The sequence below is a fragment of the Urocampus carinirostris genome, chromosome 3 (genome assembly GCF_059441175.1).
Source record: "Urocampus carinirostris isolate Australia breed hairy pipefish chromosome 3, RoL_Ucar_1.0, whole genome shotgun sequence".
Taxonomy (NCBI): domain Eukaryota; kingdom Metazoa; phylum Chordata; class Actinopteri; order Syngnathiformes; family Syngnathidae; genus Urocampus; species Urocampus carinirostris.
In genome coordinates, this window is record NC_142351.1 from 60,511,604 (window position 1) to 60,526,244 (window position 14,641).

The window sequence follows — 14,641 nt, forward strand, 5'->3', positions numbered from 1 at the left end:
TTAAGGGCTATACAAATGAACATGACTTGACTTGAATTGAGTTGACCTATTAAAATATATAAGTAAATTGACTATAGAAATTAATACAAAATTTAATTAAATACAAAACAAAGAGCCTTTACATACATCATAAAAGCAAATGGACGTAACATCATCTTCATGTATTTCGACAAACACATGACAGCCACAAGCGAGAGCAAAATACTTTTCACAAGTGATTTAGGATATAGTATAGTATTGTCACTTGCCCTGGTGTTAAAGGGATCTGTGAAATGTATGCGCAGTGTATATAGCTGTAGCCTCATATATAAGTTAATAAGTTGATAATTAATTATTGTTCCAGTTACTCAGCACTTGAGTACTTTTTACCTTTACTCACCTAATTATTTGGACCACTACTTTTTACTCATACTTGAGTCAAATTATCTGAAGTAACATTACTTTTACTTGAGTAAAATTGTTGGTTACTCTACCCAAATCTGCTTGAATCATAAAATACTGCATAAAAAGAAGTTGGACAACGTTATAAAAAGGATCAATATCACGCTTTTTTTCATCCTGGAGTATTTATCGATTCTGATGCAGAGCACTGACACCACTCTTAAATACAATTCATATTGCAAAATAAAAACTGAGAAAGTAATGATAAAAAAAACATCAACATCGTTTTGGAGCAGTGCAGTCAGATGAAGCAGGTGAGGCACAGTCATCATGGAAATGTAAAATAAAGATATATTAAATTGTTCCATGTATTCACTGTAAAAAAATCATTCCTTTTAACATCACAATTCTGGGATGCTCGTTTTGAAACATTTTCACATAATATTATGAATATTATCATTACAAGTACATAATAGTTTGCAACGTATTACTGTGCTGAGTGTCTGCAGATTCAGAGTAAGGCATGCAATCCTGTTGCCTCATGGCAGAAAGTGAGAGCGAGACCAAGGATTCTGATTTGGCCTACACTTCAGGCCCTAACAATAGAATGCGTGATAGTATCAGTAATCCTGAAGCAAGTGAAGCCATCTAGTAATTTTTTTTCTCGTTGCATGGACTTTTTTTTAATGGATAATTACCTATTGTTTGATCGTATAATTCAAAAGGAGTGGCACATGGACCTCATTTATACAGGTAAGTTAAAAGTCTGGGCGCAGGATTTCAAAATTGTTTTACTCTATGACACCATCTTCTGGCTTCAAGTCATGATTGCAGTCTTAGGCAGCCTGTTCAAGACTTGCACGCAAGTAAATGCATTTCTTCGAATCGCTTATTTAAAAATCTTTTGGGGGGTTTTGGTTGGTGTTTGGACTTCACTATTAGCATATCTTTTCTTAGTTTGACCATTTCTATGCTCCTCGACAAATAGTAATGAAGAAAATAAACTGTGGAGAGGACCACGATGTATCTCTAGCACTCTCCTAGCCCCCTTTTCCGTGAACCTGTTGTGTTCCGCCTCGCACAGGTCTGATAAATGTAAGGTGAAAGCAGATGGGCGCAATGGCAAAAGCATAAGGGCTCTTTGAACTCTGTTGGGCATTGTTAGCACATACATATTTACCTTTCAACCATTTAAGGACACCTCAAACGACGCACCCAACCTTTAAGGCAAGACAATACAATGTATTTTGTTGTAATTCTACAGTTTATATAGTGCTCCATTGCTCTGCCAATCAAATGATGAGAAGGACGACATATATTAATGTATTTGTAAATGTGACTGTGCTTCACCAGACACCAACCTTATGGAACGTCACTGTTTTGGAGTCATAAACCATCACAATTTTAAAGGAGGGATGCATCGTTTGAAGTGTCCTTAAAATGTTGAAAGTAGAATTTTTTTTCTATTAAGTATTTGTTAACAATGACCAACTGAGTTTAAAGAGCATCTATAAAAAAAATTCCACTGCACCTTTTTTCTTTTATCTTTTAGCATCACTGATCCGGGACGCGCAACACATTAAGAAGCAGGAAAGCGAGGGAGAGGACAATAAAGGTATATTCTATTCTATTCTATTCTATTCTAGGTAGGGATATTGGAGAGTATCTTCATTCGTAATCCCAGTTTGTCAGTGTAGCCTGCAAATGGTAAAAGTAAGAACAGGCATGTTTCAAATACAGTCCAAACAGCAACCCAGATACCACAAAAAAGCGCATGTAAGATATGCACAATCTTAAGAATTGAGCTGACTGAAGCTGCAATCATAACTTTAAATCAAGAGAGGGCGGCAGAGAGAAACAAAGTTTAAAATCCCAGACGGCACCTTTAAATAACCAACTTTCATTTTCAATTTTTCAAATAGTTTCGGATGACAACCATTTTACGCAGAGCCCCTCCATTTCCAGAAACTGCAAAGTATTTGTCCATGGATTTCACCAATGAAAGCTCGGCTACTTCTCTTGGCCGTGCAAAAACGAAGAGAGCACTGGTTGTGGATGCTGATAAAAGATTGTCTTTATTGTTTGGTATTGTTAATGAATTCCATACCACAGCAGTTATGGGAGTAGGAAAACCACTTGAACAACCAAACACGGTCAGATCATGCTAACACCATATGTACAGGAAAGCACATTGAAAAGTGTATAAATTATTTATGAGACTCATAGTCAAGAACGGTGGAGACAGCCACAGTCTAATGAATTATTCAGTTTTAAACATTGATTATAGATAGTTTTCAATAACGTTGATCTCTCGAGTACATATATATATATACACAAAAACAACAATAAATCTTTTTTTTCCCTCTGGGGTATCTGCCATAATTCTCAAAAATATCTCACAATACTGCTGTATGTACAGTCATGGAATTTACATGGGGAAAACATATTTTATTCCTGTCGTTTTAAGTATCAGCTCACTCTGTGGTTGTTCTTCATCGTTACACGCACAGTGTCCAGATCTGACCTCCGGCTCATTTCAAAGTAAAGCAATGTGTGCGATACGGGGGCCCTTTGAAAATAAGCTCCGACTACTGATGATCTCACATACAAAAATAGATGTTGTCTGCCGAGCTACAGATGCGATGTAGAGTAACACCAGCCCTCCACCTACTATATCAAATTCAAATGTTTGTACTCCAGCTGAAACACGATCCATTTTTTGCTAAGGAACGCAGGATGGATAAGAATCATCATTTTAAAATTGCAAAAATAACTCAACTGAGTTCCAGAATGGACTGATCCATTACTTGGTTTATTTTAATCCAACATTTTGGCAGATTTTTCATGAAATGATCCAATAACAAGAATTTTCTTTAAGACTAAATGACCCTGCTTTGGGTAGTTCGACACACATTAAAAAAATTTGAGGGGGAAACAAGCCCTTTTGGGATTTTGAAAAGGAAAAAAAACTCCTTTGAATGTTTGCTAACAAATCAACCTAGTTGTTGGGTCCTTTTTCACAAATCAACATTTTGTGAAATTTTGTAAGTCACCTAAAGGCTAAAATTTGTTTTGCTCCGTTATTATGCACAAACGACTATGGAGATGGGGTATTATTCTCAAGGAACAGCCCAGCCAAAAACATCTCAATTATTAATTATCCGTAAGATGATTTTGTACAACGGCATGCCAATTTTTTTAAAGGGACAATAAATGTGCTATATATTATAGTGCAGGCGAAAACAAGTAAAAAGCACAAGGAAGAATACAAAGTACGGAGACCGAAAGTGACCAAACCACATCATTTTATCTCTTTTTTTCGCCCCACCTTTCGCAAGGATTTGTTTAGTTTTTTTTTGCTACCCATTGCAGCAAGATGATGGACAATTGTGTCAGCTCCTTTCTAGGGGAGGCTCTATATGCATGTTTATATAATAGTTCAAGTAATTTTGCTAATTATTTAAATCACTATGATTTGTTTTAATAAATGGAATTTGATTTGCCCTTAAAAGGCGCTAAATAAAACACTCTGTCCCTTTAAAAACAAAGTTTGGTGGTAGATGTTTTGAACAATTTATAAAAAGTGACCACATTCGGAATCAGACCTACGCATAACGACCCGAGAAATTGGGTCAACCAAATAATTGACTGGTCCTCGTGTAACTTTAATTGGGTTATACTTTGACTCAACTGTTATAGGGTGGTTGGCACTATGAACATAACCACTACATGAAACCTAGGCAAAAAACAAAAATAGAAATAAACATCACAAAGCGGGTCTTTTTTCCAGTCCAGGTGGGTGATCAAACTGCACGTGTTTGCACTTAAGGCAAGTAGGCGGTTGCAACACTTTTTGACAGTGTCATCGTCCGGCTTTAGCCCCGGCTGATATGGCGAAGGAAGGGGAAGCGGAAAGCGTGATGACGAGAGGTGTGAAGTGGAGAGCCCTTCCGGCCTTCGTCTGCACGCAACTCGCTATCGAGTCCGCACGTCCCGTTGCTCTATCTTCACGCCGGCTCAAATTAAAGCACTCGTGGGGTCTACGAAGTGAGCTTATCTGTACAAGCAGATCACGGGGGAGGAGAGGGGGATACATTCATGTGGGTTTCTGTACACATAGTACAGACAGAGAAGAATCGCTCGGTGCCTAGTGAGGACTCGGCAACCTTTTCGGACGGCGATTCCAGGGGCGAGTCTCTATCAAGCGGCACTTAACCTTTGACAACACGTTGAAGTAGCAAACGCATTTAAATGAGAATTCCTGCGTGTGAAGCTCAGAAAGCAGAAGTCAGTAGAACACCACTTGACGCTGCCTTGTCGATGGAGTCGCAAATAGAAAACATGCTCACGGACAACTTGTGTTTAATCAACATCTTTTCGCTGTCCTCTGAGTCTGCAGCCCGTTTTATTTTAACTGCTTTCGGGATCACTGCGCCTCCTCGTGCTCCTCGCTGATGCACTGCTCCCAAGCGTGCTTGCCCTGCTCGTCTCGGTGGCCGTGGGGGGAGTGGAAGATCCTGCGAGGCAGCGGGATAGGCTGAGGCTGCAGATCCTCCTCCGGGATGCAGCCCTCCCTCAGGTAGGGCTTGGGCGGGATAGTCGGGGGCTGGGACCGGCGGTAAGAGACGTGATGAGGCCCGTGCCCGACCGGGTGTGGGTGGTGGTGGTGGCTAGGTGGCCCGTGGGAATGGCCGTCGAGCCCAAGGTGGTTGTGGCTGTGAGGATGCGGGGAAGGGCCACGGTAGTGGAAAGGCCGCACAGGGTCTACGGAGTCCATATCACCCGAACCGTAGTGGACATGCAGGTAGGACGAGGCCAGGTACTCGTCCGGAGGGGACCAAAGGTGGCTGGGGAGGGGCTCCAGGGCGTCATTTCTGATGGGGCCCGGGTCGGGATACTGGCCGCTGAAGTTGCTCTCGCTCAGGGAGGAAACGCCGCTGCTGGCGCTGCCTGATAGGGTGGAGTTGCTGCCGCCCAACGCAGACTGCGGGCTGGTGGGCGAACCCGGTATCGGGTGCAGTGGCGACTGCAAGGGTGACAAGCACATGAGTTAGTAAACTACTTGATAAAAGATTATCCTGGGAACAGTGTCAGGAGTAACATTTTCACACAGGTAACTAGTACTGTGGGGCTTTATTAATAAAGTAATGTAGAGCTACTGTTGCTACTACATGGTGCGTTCCTGCGTTACTAATTAAATGCAGCTCATGTACTACAATGTCCTCCAAATGCTGAACACCACTGCATATCTCACGGGCGTGTTTCCATTTACATATAAACTATGACTAAATACAATCAGTTTGTCAAGATTATGAAGACGTTGAATTTACGTCATGTAAATATTCTCCCGGCTGTTTATAATCGGACCCGAGCCAAATTTACACAAATAAAACACAGTAATAGTGACGCTGTATCAGAGTTGGAGAACGCTAAATTTCTCATCATGGGATATTTTCACTTTCGTATATATTCGCACCCAAGCCAAATTATAAGTATAAAGTTAAATACTAAAATCAGGGGGTGATCTTATATGCACATATTTGGAGGTGTGTCTACAGTAGCAAATGGTAGGCAGCTCATGTGGAAGAGGGTGTTGCTTATACTAGAACAAAGGGATATCAATCGGGCCAACATGAGCACAGAATATACTGTAAACGTGTCCTGAACTTTGGTCCTTTTGGGGTGAAAATATTTTTGTAATACATCATACCTGGAGGGTTACATTTTAAACAAAGTAACTAGCAACTGTAACTAATAACCGTTTTTTTAGTAACGCGCCAATACTGTCTGGCAACCATGGCTGCCATTTTGTTTTGAGAGAAAACAACAAAACCCGAGTATCAAAATAATTTTAACTTAAAAGGAAAAAAAGCCAACAAATGTTAATACTGGTAGCCACATTTTTTTTAAGAATTATGATAAAATCAAGATCAGAATTTGGTGTGGAATAACTCGTAATATATTTTTGAGAATCAATGACCCATGTGGCACACCCTGTTGAGATCAATTTTTTCCCAACCTTTTTTGAGACAAGGCACACTTTCTCTTATTAAAGAATCTGGAGGCATACCATCTATCTGAAATGTTTAAAATTAATTCTTGGTAAAAGTAACATGAGTGATTTTTTCAAGCTTAAGTTATCATGAAGTCTAAAAGGTAACGATTTTTTTTTTTTTTGTGGTCACGGTGGCTCAGGATTTAATACTGAACATTATTGTTGGTTTATTTTTGCTGCAATTTATCATTTTACAGTATTTTACAAGTTTTACTAGTACTTTTGTCTTTCTTTTTAAAAAAAAACACCTGTATGCACTTAAATATACCGAAAATGATCAGCCAATAGAACATTTTTTTGACTGTCCTATTTTTCGGGTCTATAATATTGATGAAAACAGGTACAATTATTTGCAAGAACTTCAACTTTGTTGGATATATTTCATTATTTTTTGGTCATGCAATCCCGAAAATCTTCTTCATCAAACATAATAGATAATAAACCTACTGCACTACCTAATGGGCAGTATATAAAAAGGAAAAGTGATCTGCTGCTAACTAATGATACAGTTAACTAATGATCACTACTAGACAATGGCATGATTTTTGGATAGAGCAGTTTCCCTGCACCAGAGTAGACAAGCTCCAGTGATACACTAGTGTGCCCCAGCAAACTGAAGACCACTTGCCTAGTTCAGGGGTTGGGAACTTTGGGCTCACAAGCCATATACGGCTCTTTTCATGAGAACATATGGCTTGGGGATAAAATGCTTCAAATGCAAATATCATCAGTAGCATTTTAACTCTAATAATCACAAATTAAAATATGATGCATGCATAGCCTATGCAATGCAGATTATAGTGCCAGTTTGGTCTAGTATATAAAGGACACAGTTTTAACTACAGTTTACAGTCAAGATGTCCCACCAACACACCACTTTTTGACTGTACATCGCTAAGAAATCCATTGTATTGAAGCTCATTTCAAAAAATGTATGTTCACTGTTGGGATACTTTAAACTAAAAACCCCCAAAACAAATGGTAAACACCCTAAAACACCAGCAAAGCTCACAGAGAAATTTGAGTGGGTAAGTGGTAGAAGTGGGTGGATCCCTGCACATATAGCACTTTCCCCTCTCTCACACGCGCCCACTGCTCTGGAGGGAAATACATCCATAAACGTTTTGTTTGAAGTATTTTATAACATTTTAAAAGAAGAACTGCTTATACCTTGTTTTGAAACAATTATTTACAGACAAAATGAAGGTCTAAATAAGCCTCAACGATCTACGGGAAGGAGAAAATTTAAAGTGGTATATAAGTTGATATGGGATACAAGCTCTGACATTATTATTTTTTCAGAAATGTTATCAAATCATCTAATGTTACGCAGTGAAATTTTGTCTGGAGAGCAGGTATGGCTTTTTTTCTGAATTTTTTCGAAAAATATATGGTATTGGGTTGCTTTCAAAAAAATGCTAAATACATTGTTATTATGACTCTTTGGGTCTAAAAGGTTCCCTGAACCTAGACATAACCACAACTGCATGCTTTTGCCAGCAAATCTCGTTCTTTGTACCTTTCGGAGTGATCGCACAGGCAGTGCCGGTGGGGGGTCGTTGCTCTGCGAGTTAAATGTGTCACAGTGCATCAGGAAGTGTCCTAGAAAAGAAAAGCAATATCACAGATGACTCTGCATCTTTTTCAAAATGCAACCGTTTTAAATTTCTGTTTATGGCATACTAAGGCACATGTGTCCCCAATAAAGGAGCTGGCTACTTGTGCTCAATATCTTCCTGAAAACAAGAGTGTCTGGGATGGGCCGTAAACTAAACACGCACCCGGTGGGAAGGATCGAGGAGGGACAGGGGGCATCATTACACTTCCAGTCGACATTGGCATGTAGGACACCTGGTCCCTGTGTTCTCCGTCAAGGATGTTAGGAAACACTGTCGACAAAAGCAAAGATATTAGCACGCTTGGGAAAAACACGGTGGTACCATTTTTTTCCGGACTAAAGGTCGCAGTTTTTTCATAGTTTGGCTGGGGGTTTGACTTATGGTGTAATCCGGTGAGACTTATCTGTGAAATTATTAAAACATTACTATATTATTAAGTTTTACATTTTTATTACGGGTTTATTGATTCGTTATATATATGTTATTTTGACACTATATCACAAGGGAGCACTCTAGGCCTGTATTAATCATTTGAACATTGCCATGTTGTGCAGAAAGATGTCACCCTGGGTGAATGACTTTGTATCTCATTTTTGTGGAAATGTAAAAGCACAGTAAAGCAAAGAGAATTTGCACCTTGAATAGAGATCACATTTGAGCAAGTTTAAATTATTTACTTTTTTGAAATGACCTTTTCTTAATTATCGGGACAAGAATGTTCAGAAGATAAGGCGTCTATTTGCCAAAGTAAATATTATTAACTTGCTCAAAAAATAATTTTTTACAAGGTGCAAGTACCCTGTTCTTTTACATTTCTCCCCAAAAATGAGAAAAAAAGTCGTTTTAGTGACATTAACGCAAGCGACGTATGCTGGGGGATTTAATTTTTAAGCTGGGGGAAATGTTTCACCACAACACCGCTAATTTAGAAAAATAACTAAAGAGACTGAACACAATGGAACCGAGAAGAAAATTATATACTGCAGATTACTAGCTGCAAATAGCGAAACATGCAGCAAAAAAGCAAGAAAGATAGTTTGGATTTAGCAAGAGACTTGGAGGTGATAATGAGTCAGACTTAAGTGACGTAAAACCGTAAAATGGATGCGGCGGATTGTTTACCATAAAAGTGACATAGGAGCTGAGAATTTCGTTGGACTTAGTGATTTGCAGCGAAAATTAAAGTTTAGTAAGCATTTTATTTATGCTAGAGGTATCCTTATAACTCTTAATATGTTACGTCTTTCCTGAAATTTAAAGGCATGTCAATCATGTATCGTTCGTAGACCGTACAAACGTATTCAGCCTGTTGTTCTCGACTTTATTTTAAATTTATTATTGCCTTACAAGATGACATCCATGTTTTTGGTTTGGGATTTTATCAAATAAATTTCCCCCGAAGATGTGATTTATACTGCGGTGCAACTTATATACGTGCTTTCCTTCACAATTATGCATTTTTTTCGCTAGTGCGACTTATACTCCAGAACTGCTTATATTTCGGAAGATTCGGTAAATATTCTTGGCTTTCTGCCGCACCTTTTTCCGGCAGACTCATGTGTGGATCCGTGCACGGCTTGCAAGGGCTGACTTGCTGCAGTAAGGCACGCTGCATGTGGTTGTTCTAAGAGACAAATACAGTGTCGGAGGCTGCAACCTTTTGGAAACATTCGCAATGTAGATGTATGGCCTTCTACCTGTCCGTTTTCTGCCATGTTGTAGTAGATAGCGTTTCCGGCCCGCTCGCGATGAGAGGGCAGCAAGATCATTACTTCCCTGTTGTGTTTGGATTTGTCAGGCAAAGAAGGCGAGCCTGCCCGAGTGAGACGCAAACACAGACGGTAAATATAAATGCTACGGATGCGTATTGCAACCACACAAATGCGGAGTAAAAATGTGTTTTATGTTCAAATGTGATCAAGTTCTCGTTGTAAAAATGTAACAAGATTTCATCTCATGATTAAATAAAATTGATACTTTTCACCTTTATTGACCAAGAACAACCCAAACGTTCAATATGTGGCAATATCTAACATAAATGTGTTAAAACAATGAAATAACAGTTTAAAATAAAAAACATTTTAAAAAGGACTTGGATATTTCAGCGTTATAATGAAGTAGATACGGCAACTGTACATGAACACATTGTTGAACAACAAACAGTCGAAATACGAATTGTCCCACTCTCTCAGTTGTTTATATATTGTCAACTGTTTTTTTTTACCATGACCAGGCGTTTTATGGATCTGTGTGGTAGATGGTGAAGAAATTCCTGGAGAAAAAGGCCCACATCATACATGACCCAAAAGTAGCCCAATCCATTGCCTCTTTGTCAATCATAACTAATAAAGTAATTTTCAAATGATTCAAACGTTTTTCTATTGGTTACAGATAACAAAAAGTAAATTACAAAATATATTACTAATATGGCGGGCCCGTATAATTTCTTGCCTGTGATTGGTCCGTTGCCGCAACTGGATGGCTAGGATACCATTGTAGTAAGTGGCTGCCACCTTGTGGGTGTTTGGGAGAACTACTTTGATTAAAGCCTGTCTTCACTTCTTCCAGTTATTGTTACTTAAATAGTTCTTTTAAAACAGGGGAGCTGGCGCCCCTCTGGTAGTAAGAGGGTTACATTTCCTGCATTTAGTACTGTCAGCACAGGACAGTTGGACTAAATGTTTCCATGCCTTTGTGGCCGTGAGGTGCCGTCAGGGGATGCAGGTGAAGCTGTATTAGACGATTATATTTATTCAGTGTTAAAGTTCTTTCTCATTTGTTTTCACATTTTCTGGATTTCCTTTGTCAAAATCACTGAATTTTCAATTCATGTGATGCATATTGTATGTACAATTAGTATGTAACATACTAATATGTTGAGCATCTGCAGATGCAGAGTGTGTCAAGCAATACTCTTGCCTCATGGGAGAAGGTGAGACCAAGCATTCTGATTTGGCGCTCATCTAAGCTCCAGACAATGGAACTGGTGATAATAATAGCAAGCTGAGAGAAAGTAAAGCAATCCAGTGATTTTTTTTTTTTCGTTGCATGGACTTTTTTTCATAGTGGAGGATTAGTTACCTATTGATGCTTTAATTTAAAAAGAGCAGCTAAGATAAGACAAGTTCATGTTTTTTTCTATGCTACAGTTTTTATATTACTTTCATGTTCTGCGACTCAAATGATGGATAAGATATAGGGTTCATTAATTTGGAAGCCTGACTATGCCTCACCAGACATGAACCTCACCAAACGTCACTGCTTTGCAAGGGTAATTTTTGTTTTGCTTTGGTTAGGTGATGTTAATGATTTTTACCTTGCAGTTTTTTGTTAAAAAAAAACAAAAACAAAAACAAATCCCCTCCCCTGTCTTAAATAAATATATACATTTTAGAGGGAAGAAATCAATGTCACGGTTCGAAATCGCAAAAATAGAAACAGGCTTTAAAATCAAATTATAGCTATTGGCACATTTTGTTACTGAAAAATAAAACAGTGTCCCAGTCAAGATTAAAAAAAATTTGGGGCTTGAGACGATTCATATATGTTTCTCCAATGGTAGACCAAAACTTCCCTTCACTATATGAAGCACAATGGGGTCGACTTTTTCAATTTCCATCGGTAAAGTACAAGTCAATAACGAAGCAAAAGTATTTGTGTAAATGGGTAAATGTAAAGCACATTGCAAAGCGCTTTGGGAGGTCTTCATTGACTTGAAAAGCCCTATATAAAGGCAGACCATTTACCATTTATTTGCTTTCGGGTTTAAAATCGTGTAGCAAGGATGCAACACCCCTAGATTGCAAAAAGTGATGATGTTTTTGTATTCAAATGTGTAGTAAACAGAAGCAATTAAACACAAGCTACATAACTAACTATGCTTTAAGTTTATTATCTTTTTAATATTGGACACCTGCAAAGGAAATTGCGTAGGAAGCCAGTTCATTATTTTTATATCTTACTGTCGCTTTAGTTGTTTTGACTAATAAGCACTGTTTTATATCATTTACACTATGAGTCATTCAAAATTCTGTTCTTTAATTCTCACACCCTGGATCTGCTTTTGTAACCTAGGAGATTAAAAAAAAAGAAATGGCTCAGGGGAGGGCTTTCAGCACAGGTTGGAATTTATTATGGGGTTTGAGTTCTCTCCTGTTCTCCTTGTAAGTTGAAAATCCATTGATGTATGTTTCGTCTGTTTTGAGTGTCAACTAAACAATAAACGTAACACTATGGCTGTGGTGCATAAGTCTCGAATAACACTAAAGTGTCTTGTCACTTGGTATCCTCCTGTTCATGTCACAGGATTCCGTGGGAAACAAACCTGAATTTAGAGCTTAGATCTATAAATAAGAATAAATATATTAATCTAAAGTCATAAATGCTATTTTGGTGAGCATATATCGAGTTGCGTATGCGCAAAGGGAATATTCAGTGCTTGAAGCATCGCCTTTGGAGGCTGGGAGGGACAAAATGAACACAAGTTTGCACACACCTTCCTCAATGGCCTTAAAAGTACATGAAATGAATGAAAATCTCCCGAGAGACCTTTGTACAATTCCTCCAGAGCTACTAGGATTGTGCTGCATAGCTATCAGGAACATAAAAGAAAAATGTAAAAAAACGCTCTTTAAATTAGCATAAACATTATGTTGTTAAGCAATACTCTCACAGACTTTGTATCCTTATTAGGATAGTAACTTAAATAGTTATTTCTCATAGTTTTTACTATGAGAAAGGATGACAAAAAAGTGCTGCCTGCCAAGGATCTCAGGATCAGTACTGGTAGCTTTCATGCACCTGACCATTCTTTTACCGAATTCCCTTTGAATTATGGCTCCACAAATCCTGCTGGGCCTTGTAAATGTCTGAAGACCACAATGAAAAGGTCGAACAATACAGTCAGACTGATCGTTTACAAGCTTACCTCTTGCGCTGGAAGGGGCAGAATTGATCATTTGGGAGGAGCTGGATCGAATGGAGCTCAGGCTAGAAGAAGAAGGGCTGGGCTGTGGAGCAGAATGCCTCGGCGAGTTACGGAGGGGGTAACGGCCAGCAACCGAGGAGAGATTTGGAGCTATACCTGCATGTGCATGGCTTCCTCGGGGTGTTCCCCCATCAGGCCCTCAGTCATGATGGCCAGGTTTCCAGTTCCTGCCTCGCTTGACGTGTGAGAGGACAGAGAGGATGACGAGTGACGGATGGAACCCTGCAGGTTGAGAGGACTGCAAAATGCAAAGACATCACTAACTAAGAACTAAAAATGTTTAATTTTTAGACTAATAGCAGGTCAGACTGACCTATGTCTGTGTATGAGCCGCAGGCTTTCCGGGCTCATGTGGTTGTGGGATGAGAGGACACCTCTTGGAGAATTCACTCCAGAGCAACCCGCAGGGCCAAAGCGGTCAACGGCGGGTACACCCTGCTGAGTCCCAAAAATATACTACTCTGAATATTTACACTGCTCATAAGTCAAGTCAAGTAACACTTATTTCGATAACTTTAAATCACAGATGAATCCAAAGGGCTGCACAAGCCCACAGTTTACAGATGTTAACATCATTCACTGATCACTAACACTGAGGAGCTGTACAGAATTTGGAACTTTTTGACTTGCAGCAGCCATCTCCTGGCTTGTATCATCATTGCAGTCTCTGTCAAGCTTCTTATGATTAGTGTGCAATTTTTAGAATTTCTTAGACACACTCAAATAAACTCTTTCTGCGTCTTTCTTGGGGTTTGGGTTGGCGTTTGGACTTTTCTTGAAACAGGCCTTTTCTTACTTTCACCAATTTCATGCTACAATTACAACAATCTGCGATGAAGAGCATAAAGTCACCCTCCAACCTCTAACTTCAATCCCAATTCCCCCCTTCATGCTACCCGGAGTTTTGCCCGTCCCAAACAGCTTTGATAAAAGTAAGATAAACACAAATAGGCGCGGTGGGGGCAAAAAAAATTACAATGTATCTTTGAACTCAGTTCGACATTGTTAAGACATACTTAATAGAGAAAGTATTTTAATTTCAACTATGCTAGGGACACTTCAAACAACACACCCCACCTTTAAACCTACAGAAAATCTAACGAGAAAAAAACAGCATGAAGAATGTACTAGTGTTTTTCAACCAGCACGCTGGGACAGCTCGTCTAGTTTGCCGCAAGAAATTGCCCAATTTTATCTTTGCAAAAGAATGCCATTGTTAAGTATATTTGCTTTCTTCCTGTGATCAGCCGTGTAAATGTAACTTTCAGATGGCAGCATTTTTTAAATAAAGGGAAATATATTTTATAAATCATTTTAATTCAAGAGGCTGCGTAAGGTTATACTTCGAAAAATAGTAAAATAAATGAAAATAAGGATTATTTTAATGATTTAAATTATTTTCTCATTTTACAAAAAAAATAGATCAGCAGAATTATTTTGCTAATTTTAAGTACTATTTTTGTTATTTTTAAAGAAAAATGCTCTTAAAAATATAGTAAAATGGGTTATAAATAGTAATATCACAAATTAAGGCAAAACTGTTTACCAAAATGACTGACCTTTATCACCGCCTGAGTCACAGTGGCCACAAATGATACA

At 38.8% G+C, this 14,641-nt stretch overlaps 1 protein-coding gene across 3 annotated transcripts in view; it reads right to left on the reverse strand.

The window, feature by feature from the left end:
* Positions 1-2,430: 2,430 nt before the first annotated feature.
* LOC148370296 (dedicator of cytokinesis protein 3-like) overlaps positions 2,431-14,641 on the reverse strand; it is a 136,199-nt gene continuing 123,988 nt past the window's right edge. Inside the window, exons 47-54 of one of the 3 annotated variants that reach the window (XM_088332781.1) lie at positions 13,356-13,477; positions 13,139-13,280; positions 12,983-13,064; positions 9,753-9,868; positions 9,595-9,679; positions 8,218-8,325; positions 7,956-8,038; positions 2,431-5,407 (exon numbers count right to left, since the gene is read on the reverse strand). In XM_088332781.1, the coding sequence (XP_088188907.1) occupies positions 4,808-5,407; positions 7,956-8,038; positions 8,218-8,325; positions 9,595-9,679; positions 9,753-9,868; positions 12,983-13,064; positions 13,139-13,280; positions 13,356-13,477 (1,338 nt within the window). In that variant the 3' untranslated portion in view covers positions 2,431-4,807. Of the gene's footprint in view, positions 5,408-7,955; positions 8,039-8,217; positions 8,326-9,594; positions 9,680-9,752; positions 9,869-12,982; positions 13,065-13,138; positions 13,281-13,355; positions 13,499-14,641 lie in introns of all 3 variants that reach the window. The other 2 variants (XM_088332780.1, XM_088332779.1) reach the window with 2 other exon arrangements.